The 14,918-nt window shown below is 37.9% G+C and overlaps 1 protein-coding gene across 3 annotated transcripts; it reads right to left on the bottom strand.

The window, feature by feature from the left end:
* Positions 1-2,362: 2,362 nt before the first annotated feature.
* On the bottom strand, positions 2,363-13,746 carry LOC142627668 (phytochrome A-2). Of its 3 annotated transcripts, none has more exons than XR_012842910.1 (6): positions 13,147-13,746; positions 10,259-12,325; positions 8,995-9,811; positions 3,090-3,380; positions 2,525-2,819; positions 2,363-2,422 (listed from the first exon to the last, which is right to left on the bottom strand). XR_012842910.1 is itself a non-coding variant. In XM_075801539.1 (5 exons), the coding sequence occupies exons 2-5, from the start codon at positions 12,312-12,314 to the stop codon at positions 2,618-2,620; spliced, it is 3,366 nt and encodes a 1,121-aa protein (XP_075657654.1). In that variant the 5' UTR covers positions 12,315-12,325; positions 13,147-13,746; the 3' UTR covers positions 2,419-2,617. The 3 variants fall into 3 exon arrangements, 1 of the variants encoding a protein (XP_075657654.1); XR_012842911.1 differs by having other exon boundaries at positions 2,363-2,411; XM_075801539.1 differs by having other exon boundaries at positions 2,419-2,819.
* Between the last annotated feature and the right edge of the window lie 1,172 nt (positions 13,747-14,918).

Genomic DNA, 14,918 nt, shown 5'->3' with positions numbered 1-14,918 from the left:
TGTGTTTTGCCTGCATAGAGAGTAACCTCTAATAGTTTCATTGGTAGTTGCTTGTGAAATAATGCCATGGAATCCTTCAGTACATAAAAGAAAGAGGAAAGGCAAGAGGAGGTCTCCTTGATGGATTCCCCTAGTTGGAGAAATCATACCTTTTGGTTTGCCATTAACAAAGAAGGAATAATAAAATAGAGTGAACACAAACCAGAATAAAAGCAATCCATTTTCTTGGAAACCATGCTTCCTCATCATAACCTATTCTACCCAATCAAATGCCTTACTCATGTTGAGTTTGAGAGCCATGTACCCTTTCTTTTTTTTCTTTTTTCTTTTTTCCAGACTTGTGATTCTACATACTGCAGAGAGTTTCAAAAGCTACCAATATATTATCTGAAATCAACCTATTTTTGGTGAAAGCACTTTGAAGTTTTGAAATAATATTTGAAGAACTCTTTTTAATATTTTTAAGGAACCAATCATTTGAAGCTAACGCTTGATCAAGCCTCTCCTATATAGAATGGCCAGAAGTGAAATGTTTTTGCCAAGTAATTGGGGAACCCGAAAAGCCAAGGTCTAAGAATCCACACTTATCAATAGCATCTCGGAAGAGCTACATTTGACCAATACCTCTATTACTTCCACCAAAATTTTCAGTAGATCGTGATATTTCATGTTTAGCTTGCAATGAGAGTTAAAACTTGATACATAATGTTTTATTTTAGTTTTATTATTTTTATACAATACGGTTTAAATTTATGACATCCATTCTAAGTATATTAATTTTTACTCTAAGACCTAGACATTAATTGGTTTTTACTTGGAGCTTTTTTTTTTTCTTCCTATGGTATTGCTAAAGGAGAAAATCCATTGCCTAACTTGACAATATTACTTGTCTAGGGAAGAATTTAAGAGCCAAATAAGGGCCAAGCACAAGGATTTCAAGAACGGGACCAAAAAAAATCCTATCTTAGATCAGAGAAATGTGGTGTTTTTATTGGATAGATATAATAGTATTTCAAACTATGACTACCATTCCATGATGATTGCTCTTTATTATCAAGCCAAAAAAGCCAACTGATTTTCAGTGTAGATGGGTTTAAACCCTAGATCTCTTATTTGATGATGAGAGACTACACAAGTTGAGCCAACTAGAAAGTGTGACAAGTGGGATTTTCGTTTAATAAAATAAAATAAAAAAACGCATTCACCCCACAAGTTGAGCTAATTAGAAGGAGTGACGAACAAAGTTTTTCTTCAAACTAGTTTGGAGAAAAGCCTTACAAATTCCTCATATATATTTATATTGAGTATGAATTTTGAAAATTTGACTGTTAGATTGCATGTTCTTATTATATCCTTCATACTTGCAAAATTTCAGGAAAATCAAAGATCAATTGCTATGTCACAAACAAATGTTAAAATTTCAAGTTTTTGTGATCTAAAATTGTATATAAAAAATAAGTTTCTTAATCGAATATTAAATAACATTCGATTTGAACAAAATTAGATATGTATGTTAAGAATATATGGAATATGAAATTTAATGGTTAGATTTTCAAATTTTATACAAAAAAAAAGAGATATATAAAAAGTTTGAAGAGTTTCTTTCCAAACTAATTCAGAGAATTTGTTAATGAGAAATGGGGTTTTCGTTTGATAAAATAAAATAGAAAGAAAAAAAAAAAAAAAAAAAAAACCCCTTCACCCCATTGTTATCTGAGCTTAATCTAATGAGCTTCAAATGAACCAAAAGAAATATAGGAACCAAGAAATTATGTCAAAGATTATTCTTGAAAGGTCTAAAGTAGAAGTTTAATGTATGTTGATTGTAGTTCTCGAGATAAAAGTTTCATTAAAAAGAGAAAGAGGGTGAAATCCAAGTACAAGGAGAATATAAGAAACAGTTCAAAAAACTTGTGAAATCCAAAAATACATAGATCTAAAAGTTCAAACAACACAGATCTAGAAATTACTGATCAAAAAGCAATCTAAACAGAAGACCAACAAGGAAAAAGGCATATGTTCACCTAGGAAGCTTGCTTTCCAAGATGGATTATTAGGCACATAAGTCTTTGTAACATTTTTGCCATCATCATTTGAGAAACCCTAGCCAAAATCATTCTAAGCTAAATAGCCAGAACAGAAAGGACAAACAATCTCTGGTAATTGTTGTCCTTTTTGAGTTAGCTACAAGCTTTTTCTTTTAATAGTCAACCAAATGACTATAATCATCTACCTAGTCTATACCTCAATTCACTATCCTTGAACCTTATGAAGAAGGTTTCCTTACCAGCTCCTTCAACCTTATACTACAATTGAAGCACCTAAAGGAGAGTTCTATCAGCTGTCGTCACTGCAAGCTTGCTCAAGAGGGAATCATTATGACATTCATCATAAAACAAATGCCCACAAATCTAAGAGTTTCCTAGAAATGGGAAACTTGATTAGAAAACATTGCAAACTTGCTTATTTACAGGTTAAACCAACACAAAAATGTCAACAAGAGACATAAATAAAGGAGAATTACATTGCAAGTGAAATACAGCTTTGACCTTCTATTCCTCTCAAATAGTAATAAACAGATTGCACAACATTTTTCTTTGAAAATCTTTTAGGCCTGCTACTCATGTGTGGCAGCAAGTTCAACAGATATGATGAAGGTTGATTTTCCTGCTTCCCTTAGATACCGTACATCTCCATTCATGAGCTTTAATAGCTTTCTGCTAATGAACAAGCTAATTCCCTCCTCAGATGGATCTCCATCAGTTCCAAACATCTGGTTCAACAATGCTTCTGGCACCCCTCCACCTGAATGTGAAATCCTGATCCAAGAAATAAATTTAAAAGGTTATGACTTTGGATGAAGATAAGTACTCCGTGTGCTTGTAGAAGTCAGGAGCAAGTAAGTACAAGTTCCTTCTATTCACAAGGTCAGGTATTTGTTTGAATAAATGGCTATATGCATCAGGTCCAAGAATTTTTTGTTCTTTTCTGCACTCAAATTCACGTTAGGAGCAGACTACATACGGCAGAAACAGATGTACTAATAATTTTTATGGACTCGTGTCTATTTGTGCTTGAGTAGTTTGTACCTGAGCTCAAGACGTGCAAGATGAACAGATTGCCCCAATTGATCCTTGGTCAAACTGGCTGCAACATTAAGCTGGCCTCCAGTTGCTGCATAATTTACTGATATCAACAAGAAATCAGCTAAGACCTGTTGAAGCCTAATACTATCACCATATAAGGTTTCATTCACAATCTCCTCTACCACATCATTGACCATTAGGATACCCTTGCCATTGCTCTTTGTCATGACTTGACTTATAGAGGCAACCAATACTTCATGCAGTGTAAATTCAACCATTTCGAGATCCAAGTAGCTGTAAAGAATTCATAAAACAAAGGGAAAAGAAATTATTAGGTTACAATAAATAGTGGTCAGAATTAAAACTGGAGAAATAGATTTACTCCCTTTGTTATCCTTATGTTATCCTAGTATTCTTAACACTTCATCATGTAAATTGATGCTACCATGTGCAATAGCAAGTACCTCTTCTAAAAAATAGTATGGGCATTAAAATCAATAACCTTCTTGTAGCCGTGTATAAAGATTGCTATAGTGGATCAATTTTGACGACAGTATTTTACCAAAAATTTCTTCACCACAGGCTTCATAATACTACTTAAGTAATGAATCAAAATGATCTGGTAGACTTTAAAAACCTAGGCCTGATCATCTTTTTTTACTCATCTAATTATTCCATCTATAGTCATGAAACCACAAAGGATGAAGTGCAACAGAGTGTGGAAATTTCTTTTTGTTATTGTATAGCTTAAACTAGATTAGCCCATTGGGCTTAGCCTAGTATACTGTTCTTATAGTTTACTTATATTACTTGTATTGCACACATACCTAGCCTACATAAAACTCTCTATTGTACATTATTATTCACACATCAATATATAGACTATTCAGTCTTTCTCTCACACTTTATATTGTTAATATGGTATCAAAGTCATTCCTCTGACTTTCTGGTTCCTGTGGACATCTCTGGCGTTCTTCCGCTGCCCTCGCCTTCATCTAGTAGTCACTGTTAGAAGCGAGTCATCGCAGTCACTTCCACAACCCTTAGAACACTCGAATTTCATCAATTTTGTTGATCAAATTGCCAAAGTCAAGGCACAGATTGACAGATCTGCCGATCCTAAGCAAAACCCAACCAAAAACTAACAGAAATAACCTCATACGCACCCACATGCGCTGGCTGAACTTTTTGCTTCACGAGCATGCATTCCACATGCCACCACGTGCTGTCAGTCTCTTACACGCGCCTCGTGCTAGGAACAACGCTGTCACACGCTTCCACGCGTACCACACGCCTACTCCATTTCGCATCCTTCCATGTCAGCCCTAAGGTGACGTCACACTGCCATGTCAGCACACGTCAGCCGTTGACTTTGACCGAGCCATTGACCAACTCGTTGACTTTGACTAGTTCGTTGGCCGTTGTTCGTTGACTTTGACCAAAGTCTAAATATTTCAACAATGCTTGTCTTGATTAGTGTTTCGTGCAAATTCCAATTTTGGGCTCCGTTTCTTCATTTGAGGTCTCTAAATCCCACTTTTTGGTCTTTTTTTTTTTTATTATGGCTCAACAAAATGAACGAGATATCATACATCCTATCACCATTATGCTGAATGGTCCTACTAGCTATCATGCATGGTCTTAGAATATAACTGTCTTTCTCAAGGGTTGTAAAATGTGGAGATATGTGACCGGTTCAATTCCTAAGCTAGTACTAAAACCTAAGTTCAAAGCCATAGCTGCTGAAGATGCCTCCAAGACTACTGTTGTAGCAGGTGATTATGAAGAACGCCTAGAGGAATAGGAGAGTATTTAGAGTAAGATCTTGTCTTGGTTTATCAATACTTATTTTCCCTCCATTCATAATCTTCTTCCTCGTCTTGAAACTGCTGAGGCTGCTTGGAAATTTCTGACCAATCGCTATAATTGCACTAATGATTCAAGCTTGGAGTTTCACATTGAATCAAAACTTTAACATATGCGCCAAGAGACAGATCAGTCTATTTTTTATTTTTATTTTCAAAGTTCTACTATGTGGGAACAACTGTCTGCTATAGATCCTCCACTAGTGTATTCTAAGGATATTGAGCTCTTTGTCAAATATCGAGATCGCCGTAAATTTATGCACTTCATGATAGGTTTACGTAAGAATTTTAAGCCTACTAGGGCTTCTACACTTAGCCGGTCTCCTACTCTTCTTAATGTTGCAGTCAAGGAGCTCATTTCTGAGGAGAACCGTCAGCCTACCCATCACATGTCATCATTTGATCATGTATTGGCTACACAATCTCCACAGCCTCCCATTATTGCATTCACTGCTCTTCCACGAATAAACTCTGAAAATCCCACCTCTTAATCTTACAAAGGTACTCACTTACTACAGCTAAAATTTATGCAAGAGTAAAATTAAACTTCTCTTCCTCTGGCAGTTGTTGCATGTCCTTCAAATTTCCTACAAGTCCATCTTTAGCATCCTTACTTACTACAGCTGATATTGAGGCAGTAATTCAATAGGTTTTATCCCGAACTTCCATTGCCCTTTCTGTCAACTCAGGTAAACAACCTTGGTTTTTTGATACTGCATGTTGTAACCATATGACTCTTAATGAATCCCAATTTCCTGATAAGGCACCCTTAGAACACTCCATCACCATTTACACTGCTAATGGAACTCCTATGCCTATTAGTCATGAAGGAACAATCTCTTCTCCTTGTTTATCCCTTAGTGACAATTTTCATATCCCAAAATTTTCCCTCAATTTGCTTTCTGTTGGTCAACTTTGTGAGTTAGGTATAGATCTTCAATTTACTAATCATGGTATGGATGTGCAAGTCCCCAGACGGGTCAAGTGCTTGGGACAGGCCTTAAGGTTGGTCGCATGTTAGAGGTTCATGACTTGAAGATTCCTTCACAAGTTTTTTCTACAGTTGCTACCACTACCACCCCCTCACCTGATCTATGGCATGCTCGTCTTGGTCATCCATCCTTATCTTGTCTTCAATTGTTAGCTTCTCAAGGTCATTTAGGTTCAGTTCAATTTCAAAAATGTGATTGTACTTCCTGCCATTTTGGCAAACAAACAAAATTGTCCTTTAATAATAATGACTCATTTTCTTCTACACCTTTTGATCTTATACATTCTGATATTTGGGGTCCTGCACTTGTTCTCACTGAGGGGGGATCTAGATATTTTTTCATTTTTGTGGATGATTTTTCTCAATATACTTGGATTTATCTACTTCACTGTAGGTCTGAACTTGTGTCTATTTACCAAACATTTCATAAAATGATTGAAACATAGTTCAATCGTACCGTTAAAGTTTTTCGATCAGATAATGCTCAAGAATATAATGATAAATCTTTCCTATCATTTTTAGACAGTCATGGTACCCTTCCTCAGTGGTCTTGTCTTTGCAGCTCTCAACAAAATGGTCGTGTAGAACAAAAACATCGTTACATTCTTGATGTTGTCCACACCCTTCTCATTTCTATCTCTGTTCCTAAGTGCTTTTGGGGTGAGGCCGCACTCACTGCTGTATACATCATTAATCGTATTCTTTCGCCAACTATACACAACAAATCATCATTCAAGCTTCTCTATGGTCAAACCCTTGATTACTCCTCTCTTCGAGTTTTTGGTTGAGCTTTGATTTGTCTCTATTTCTCCTCATGAACGAACAAAGCTCCAGCCTCATGCTCATCCCTATTGTTTCCTTAGTTATGGTGTATTTCAAAAGGGGCTTCGCTGCTATGATCCCATTTCTCATCACCTTCGTGTCTCTTGTCATGTTAAGTTTAGGGAACATCATCCTTTCATGAGTCTTCAGCAGTTTCTTGCGTCCTCTTCCTCAGAGTCTCCCATTTTTACTGATCTTTTCCTCCCTCTCTACCCTGAACTTATGGAGGATTCTTCGACATCGGCTGCCTCTCCAGATGACTCATCTCCGGTTTTGTGTCCGGCATATGACTTGCCTGTCTTGGATCTTGTGGCACCACCCTCTCTTGAGTCTCATGTTGGTCCTGAACTTTATCGTTCCACTCGGGTAAGCATTCCTTCCCTTTATCTCACTGATTATCAGTGCTCTTTTGCTCTTGCCACCTTTTATGAACTTCACACCTATGGTAAGGCCCATACTAACCCTCTTTGGCAACAAGCTATGTATGAAGAACTAGATGCTATTCATAAGAATCACACTTGGGATATGGTTGATTTGCCTCCTAGTCAGTCTATAGTAGGTTGTAAGTGAGTTTACAAGATCAAGACCAAGGCTGATGGATCTATTGAACGATATAGGACTCGCCTAGTTGCCAAGGGCTTTACTCAAGAGTATAACATTGACTATGATGAAACATTTTCTTCTGTTGCTTACCTTACATCTGTCAAACTTCTTATTGTTATGGCTGCTGTTTGCCGTTAGCCTCTTTATCAAATGGATGTGAAGAATGTTTTCCTCAATGGATACCTCTAAGAAGAAGCGTACATGCAACCACCCCTAGCTATCCACACTCAGGCAGTCAAGTTTGTTGCCTTTGTTGTACTCTTTATGGCCTCAAGCAGGCTCCTCGAGCTTGGTTTGAAAAGTTTAGCTCATTTGTTGCTTAATAGGGCTTCACTTCGAGTTCTCATAACACTGCTCTCTTCGTCCGAAAATCCTCTACTGGTATTACTTTTATTCTTCTTTATGTTGATGATATGATTATTACTAAAGATGATTCTGCAAGTATCCGCTCTCTTCAGCACTTCCCTAGTCAGCATTTTGAGATGAATGATCTGGGCACTTTCAGCTATTTTCTTGGGCTTGAGGTTACCTCATCCTCTGATGGATACTATCTTTCTCAAGCTAAATATGCTTCTGATCTTCTCTCCAAAGCCGGTATAACTAACAAGACTGTTTCCACTCCCTTGGAATATAATGCAAAACTCACACCCTTGGATGGTGAACCTATATCTGATGCTACTCGCTATCATCAATTTGGTTAGTAGTCTAATCTATCTCACTGTTACTCGTTCGAATATTTCACATGCTGTGGGTATGGTTAGTAAGTTCATCGATGCCCCTTGTTCTGTCCACTATGTTGTTGTTCTTCGGATTCTCCAATATGTCAAGGGCACACTTTATCATAGTCTCCATTGCTTCTCTTGGTCTTTTCTTGAGCTTCATGCTTATTCAGATGCGGACTGGGCAGATGATTCGACTGATCGATGCTCTATCACAGGTTTTTGTTTCCTACTGGGTACTTCTCTTGTCTCGTGGCGTAGCAAGAAGTAGGATGTGGTTTCCCGTTCCGATATCGAGGCTGAGTATCGTGCCCTTGCCGACACTACCCGCGAGCTTGTTTGGCTTCGCTGGCTCTTAGCTGACATGGATGCTCCACAGCCCACTTCCAATCCTCTTTATTGTGACAATTGTAGTGCTATCTACATTGCTCATAACGATGTCTTCCATGAATGCACTAAGCACATTGAGATTGACTACCACATCACTCGCCAACATCTCAAAAAAGGCAATCTCAAGTTGTTCTCCATCTCCTTTGCTGACCAGTTCGCTGATATCTTCACCAAGACTCACCCGCCTGATTGTCTTCGAGATCTTATATCCAAACTCCAGTTGGCTTCCTCCTTATCACCTCAAGTTTAAGGGTGGATGTTAGTGTATAGCTTAGACTAAATTAACCCATTGGACTTAGCCCAATATACTGTACTTGTAATTTATTTATATTACTTGTACTGCATATATACTTAGCCTATATAAAGCTCTCTATTGTACATTATTATTCACACATCAATATATAGACTATTTAGTTTTCTCTCTCACTTTATATTGTTAACGCTTTTGATAAATGCATGGATTTGTAATAACATAAAAGGATAGGAAAGTCACTCATTAGAGTTTAAATATATCATACCCATCAATGATGCTATCAAGATCTGAGTCATCAATAACCTTGCTGATCTGGCGCTGGCACTGGACACTAGTATGCAGAAGCTGTTTTTGTTCAACTCCTAATTCAGTATCTTCCATCATTTTCCGAGAAAATATAATCCCAGATAAAGGATTTCGTATCTGCCTTTTTATATAAGCCAATGCTTTCAATCTCTTCATGGCAGTTTGCTCAGATAAACGCTGTATATGAAGTGCTTGTTGCAGCTCCTGGCTAGCAAGCTGCAAGAAGCAAAAGACCCCAGTGACTGCACCCTCTCTGTCCAATTTCTTACTCACACATAGCAGGCACTCCACATACTTTCCACTCCGAGCAAAGAAACCGAAATGGACCTTTTCTGATTCCTGACCAGTCATTACATTATTAAGTACAACTCCAAGATTTACAAAAGCTTCCTGATTCTTGAGGCGACAGCAAGATGTATGTGTCCCAAAAACCTCCCCCAAGAGCATTTTATCTATCACTTGCTCTCGTGTCCACCCACTTACCATTGTCATTGCTGGATTCCACTCACAGCACCACCCAAATTCATCCGTACCAAATATTGGAGGAATCAATGGGTTCGGATTTTGTACAATAGCTTTGTAATCGCCTTCAATCCTGGTGAACTTGTCCATAACTATCTTCTGACCAGTGATGTCCTGGGCCACAAAACAAACCCCCACAACATTATCTCGAAGATCCCTACTTGCACATGCATTCACAACTAAGCTGATGGGACCAGAATCACTCTTAGACCCATGTGTTTTGATCTCAAATTGGATGTTCTGCTCTTCTTTTCCTGATCAAACAAGAAGGTAAAAGAAAATAAACAAATTATTATAAGTTTTTAAAAAGAAAAAAAAAAAGCTCTTAAAAAAAATAATCAAATCCCTTTGTTTCAGGCATAGTGAACACATCCCAAGCCATTAACTCCAATATCTCTTGTGCTTTCTCACACATCTCAATTAATTTGATGCACAAGCATGGTATTAGATAAAATAATTTGGACACGCCTAAGTGTCAAACACACTAACTCATGCTTATGCATATCTACGTTACTAGTATGAGTTGCTAATTTTATGAAGTTAAAATAGAAAATTTGGATAGCCAAAAGCCTTGTAGCTCAACTGGCACCTCTTGGTGTTTCTAACAAAAAATGTCTAGGGTTCAAATCCCCCAACCCCAACTATCAATTAATAGGGAAAAAAAAAAAAAACAGAAACAAAAAATTCTGGATGGAGCATACCCTGCAGTGCCAAGGACAACATCCTTTTGACTATATCAGTTGAAGAATCTTCTACAAGTGTGAGAAAATGATTTCCAATTGCTTTATCAACAGCAAGACCAGTTAACTCTGCAATCTTTGTATTCCACCCATTAATCAGCCCATCAACATCAACTGCCAGAATCGGCACTGTGGCTGTTTCAATTAAACGGACCATCTCACTTGTCACTGCCTCCAGTTCTTGCATCCCTTCAATTTTGAGGTCACTGAGCTTCATGTTAATTGCATTGTTACTTATATCCTTTGCTTCAACATCTTTAAATGCATTCCTCAAGATAAGCTGCAAAGAATGGATTGCATCCATTTCATAGTCCTTCCAGGGTAAACTCCTCGTCTTGACAACGTCAAGGAAAGCCTTGAATGAAGATCTCGGGTGCATCCTCCTACTGTCATCCTTCTCACCAGGTTCATGCTTTGCACCGCCCCATCGAATTTCAGCAGCAGTGTGGGAGCGAAACCAGAAAATCATGTCCTTGGAAGTTATCCTCACAGCTGCCATTCCACATACTTCATCACCAAGAGCAAGAGCCCCTGGGAACCCCGCATCATACAGACTATCTGTACTCAAACCTGTAGAATCCATATGGTACTCCTCGAGCCATGATGCTATGTCATGCAGCTGGAAATCACTTGGAGTAACTCCCAGTCTCCATATCTTATTCTTGTATAAGAGGACAGCACCATCACACTTCACAAGATCCATTATATTTGGGCTTTGTGAAACAATTCCCAAGGGTGCATCTCGCATCAGCAAATCGCACAAGAGTGTTTGGGTACGCAATATGTTCTTCTCAACAATTTGATTTTCCAACTCCAATTCCTTATTCACATGAATGGCAAATACTTGGGCTAGGAACTCACAAGCATATCTAAGAGGGAATGGAACAAACCTTGGAGTTGTGTTATGGCATACTACTAAACCCCAAAGTCTCTTTCTCTTTTGTGGCTGCACAGAGTTAGAGTTGTCCCCTTCTTCATCCCCCTCGTTGACAACAACTGCCATAACCAGAGAAGCAATGGAATTCATATTCTCCATGTACTGTAAATGGCAACTGTGTGGAGCCCTTAAGGTTGAACCACACAATGTCAGATCAAATGGAAGCTTCTCATCTTGAAGCACCTTCACATTTCTAGCATGACAATCAACAATCAGACGGACCTTATTCTTCATAAATAAGAAACGAGCAGCCTGGGGGATATCAGTGGCTGGATAATGCAAACCCAGATATGGCTCTAGTCCTGGCTTTGTAATCTCAGAGACCACTTCACCATGATCATCATCATGAAATTTATATGCCATCACCCTGTCATAACCTGTGAGCTCAAAAACCTCCTGAACCATTGTATCACAAAGCCTTTCCATGCTACCACTAGGCAAAGACTGCAATCGGGTAATTGCTTTGGCTGCAAGCTTGTATGATTGCAAGGCACCAGCAGCCGTCATGGGGACTTCATAAGGCTTCACTGGCTCAAAATCAATGATCAAGCTACCTGTTACCTGATGCACAATTGCATAAAAGGGCTTCCCAGATGTCTTGCAATGGACTAAAATGGGATTCAAAAGAGAAACATCTGCGAACCCTAGGGCCTTTTGCAATGCAGAGGCACTGGGAGCAGTGAAAATAGTCCTTACATCTGTTCCAATGCCAAGAACTGGGTGGTCTCCAACACTTGGGACCGCATGACTGACCATGGTCAGCATTTCAGGGGCATTCTCACTGTATGCAATGACCTCGAAAGTTTTGTCATCTAAGGCTAGCAAGCAACCAAATGGCTGGATCAGCTTGCCTTTCTGTATGTGATGGAGGTAAGCTGTGGTTACTTTGTCAGACCTGGGTTGTTGATCCCCAGTAACTGCACTGGTAACACGCACTGAGCTAGAGTAATCAAAAGAATCACCCGATGACTCAAAATCTGCGTGAAGTTTTGCATCAACAGTGGTCTGAGCAATAATCCTGGCACTGTGTCTTGAGCGCCCTGAATTGCTGGATGAATGGCTGGGTCTTGAAGAAGACATTCTCTCCCAAACTGAATTCCCAAAAAAAAAAAAAAAAACAAACAGAACCCATGAATGAGAACATATCAAAAGGGTTGCCAAAATTGATTCTGGTAAATAATTATATAGTTATTATTGTGATCATTGTCATTGTCATGATATCCATCATCATCATCATCACAGTAGTATTAGTATAACCAGTAAAAATAACAATAGCATCGCACTAGCACAGGAAGTATTGTGAATATGCTCTAAAAACATCAAAATTTTCTAAATATCTCCCTCAATCATTCAATATAAGGAAACTGTGTATACAGAGAAGGGAAAAATCTGTTCACAACTAAATCAATAGTGCAAGTCTTTTTCCTTAAGATTAGTAAAAGAAGGATGCTTTTTGATTGTATGAAGCATATTTCCATTAGTTACAGCAACATATTAAAGAGTAGAAACAACAAAGATTCCTTGTGATTATCTTTGATTCTTTGAAGCATTTTTGCATCAGTGACAGAAACACAGTTAATACTTAACAGTATCAACAGATAACAATAGAATGTAATATTGCCTTTGTAAAGCACACCATTTATTGATCAAGTATAAAGCCACATATATAAAACATTAACAAACACTAATTTTTAAACCACACACTAAAGAGTAGTTGCAGTTCAGCTAAAACAAAAGCCAAGAAAGATAAGCGGTACTAGTACAACAACTGATAAATTAAATTGACAAAACGAAAACTTTTACTCATACATAGGCTATGACTGACAACAATTTCCGAAGTAGATGTTCAATCCGAGTAAAGAAGTAAGTTTTTACAGAAGATGTAAAAGAAAGAAATGGAAAAAACTCTAACCTCGTCTTTAAAAGCTTCAGGAAACAAAACCCAGATGTCTGAGAATCAGTCTGGCTCAAACTGAGATACAAAGCAGGTTGGAGAAAGTTTTATTAGAGAATCCAAAGTGTGTCCAGTAAATCCCAACCCCATTTCATGGAAAAACCCACATCATCTCGATCACCACCTCCACTGTCTGTGCTTTGCCTTCAATCCCAGCACTTAGCAGGGACCACCTGTACTAACAGTAGTAGTACTTTTTTCATAGATAAACAAACTCAGACAAACTTTCTTGATGGGTTCAGAATAATTTTATGTAACACATCTCCAAGACATGGATCCAAAGGGAGTGAGAGAGCCACCAGCTGTGCCTGTGATACATATCTATTAAAATATTATAATAAGGGGGGCGGTTTGGTTTCCAAAGAAGGATAATGGAGGTCGTTGATGACACCCATAAATAGCATGATCTTGAATTTCTATTCGTCCCTGCCTCTTAACAGTTAACAGTGCTGAAATCACTTTCTATTTCTGCTAAGTCGGTTCCCATTAAAAAAATAGGAATAAATCCATCCAAAAGATGCGCTACAAATAAAAATATAGGAAGTGGGATCACACAGCCTTGGTGGTAGTCAATTAGTCATACATGAGAAATTGATGATAATAATAAACAAATGGAAAGGAGGGTGGGAGACAGAGAAAAAGAATTTGCTTTATGAGAAAGTTCCAAATTTTGATATAATTTTTTGATGCAGATAATTGTGGGCAGTGAATTCATATAAAAGGGTGTTTTTTATTCATAATCGATCACCTCCTAAGTGTTTATTGCTCATAATTGATCACATGAACAAATAATGTGATTCAATTTGTTGTGTTTGTGTGAGGTTAAGTGGACAGTAACTCAAAAAGTAGGGACTTCAGTTGTCCAAATAATGTGATTCAATTTGTTGTGTTTGTGTGAGGTTAAGTAGACAGTAACTCAAAAAGTAGGGACTTCAGTTGTCCAAGAACAAGTTACAAGTTGGAATGGGAATGGGAATGGGGATAACCCATATTCTTAGGGTCCGTTTAAATGTAACTGAAAATTGAAACTGAAAAATACTATAACAAAATAAATTTTTTAATGTGTAAATAGTACTGCAAAACTTATTTTTAATAAAAAATTACTGAGAAAATATGTAAACAGTGTGCACAATACACGAACAAAAAGAAAGAAAAAAAAATGCTAGAAACGCTAGACGCTAAACGCGTTCAGCTGGATGCAAACGCCTTCTTAGGTGCGGTTTGGATCCACGTTCACGTCTGCGTTTCTCTTCATTGCGCGTTTTCAGCTTTTTTTTTTTTTTTTTTTTTTTTTCAGCCGCTGTTGTTGACCAATTCTCCTCATGAACAGTGCATTCGTGCACTGTTCATGGACCCACAAATTTCACTTTTCAGCAACTTTTTCATTAAAAATGGGTCCCACGGCACTATTTACACATTTAAAAATTATTTTGCTACAGTGTTTTCAGTTTTCAGTTTTCAATTTTCAGCAATAAGTTCTATCCAAACGGACCCTTAGTCTTTGGACTCATTCTACTGGAGTGGCAACAAAGTGAGAGTTAAGGGAGTCACGTGTAGGCCTCAAACCTGTGTCAGATTTAATAAACAAGATTATGGGTTTGTGTTTTGCCAATCACAATGTGCTACTACAACGCTCTTGGTCTTGGTCTTGGTGGAGGTGGTGGGTCTCAGTTTTCCGGATCTACAGGGAATCTCACTCACAATCACATTCAGGATTTTTTGTTTTGATT

This window comes from Castanea sativa, chromosome 3 (assembly GCF_040712315.1).
Source record: "Castanea sativa cultivar Marrone di Chiusa Pesio chromosome 3, ASM4071231v1".
NCBI lineage: Eukaryota > Viridiplantae > Streptophyta > Magnoliopsida > Fagales > Fagaceae > Castanea > Castanea sativa.
The sequence above is the reverse complement of the archived record's forward strand: the minus strand, read 5'-3'. Positions and strand labels throughout refer to the sequence as shown.

Bases quoted from the DNA above. Each gene is read 5' to 3' on its own strand.
- LOC142627668 (XM_075801539.1), bottom strand. From the start codon at position 12,314: ATGTCTTCTTCAAGACCCAGCCATTCATCCAGCAATTCAGGGCGCTCA. The intron at 9,812-10,258 runs GTATGCTCCATC...TTGTTTGATCAG, and splicing joins GTTGTCCTTGGCACTGCAGG to GAAAAGAAGAGCAGAACATC. The intron at 2,820-3,089 runs GTACAAACTACT...TTCTTGGATCAG, and splicing joins CTTGCACGTCTTGAGCTCAG to GATTTCACATTCAGGTGGAG.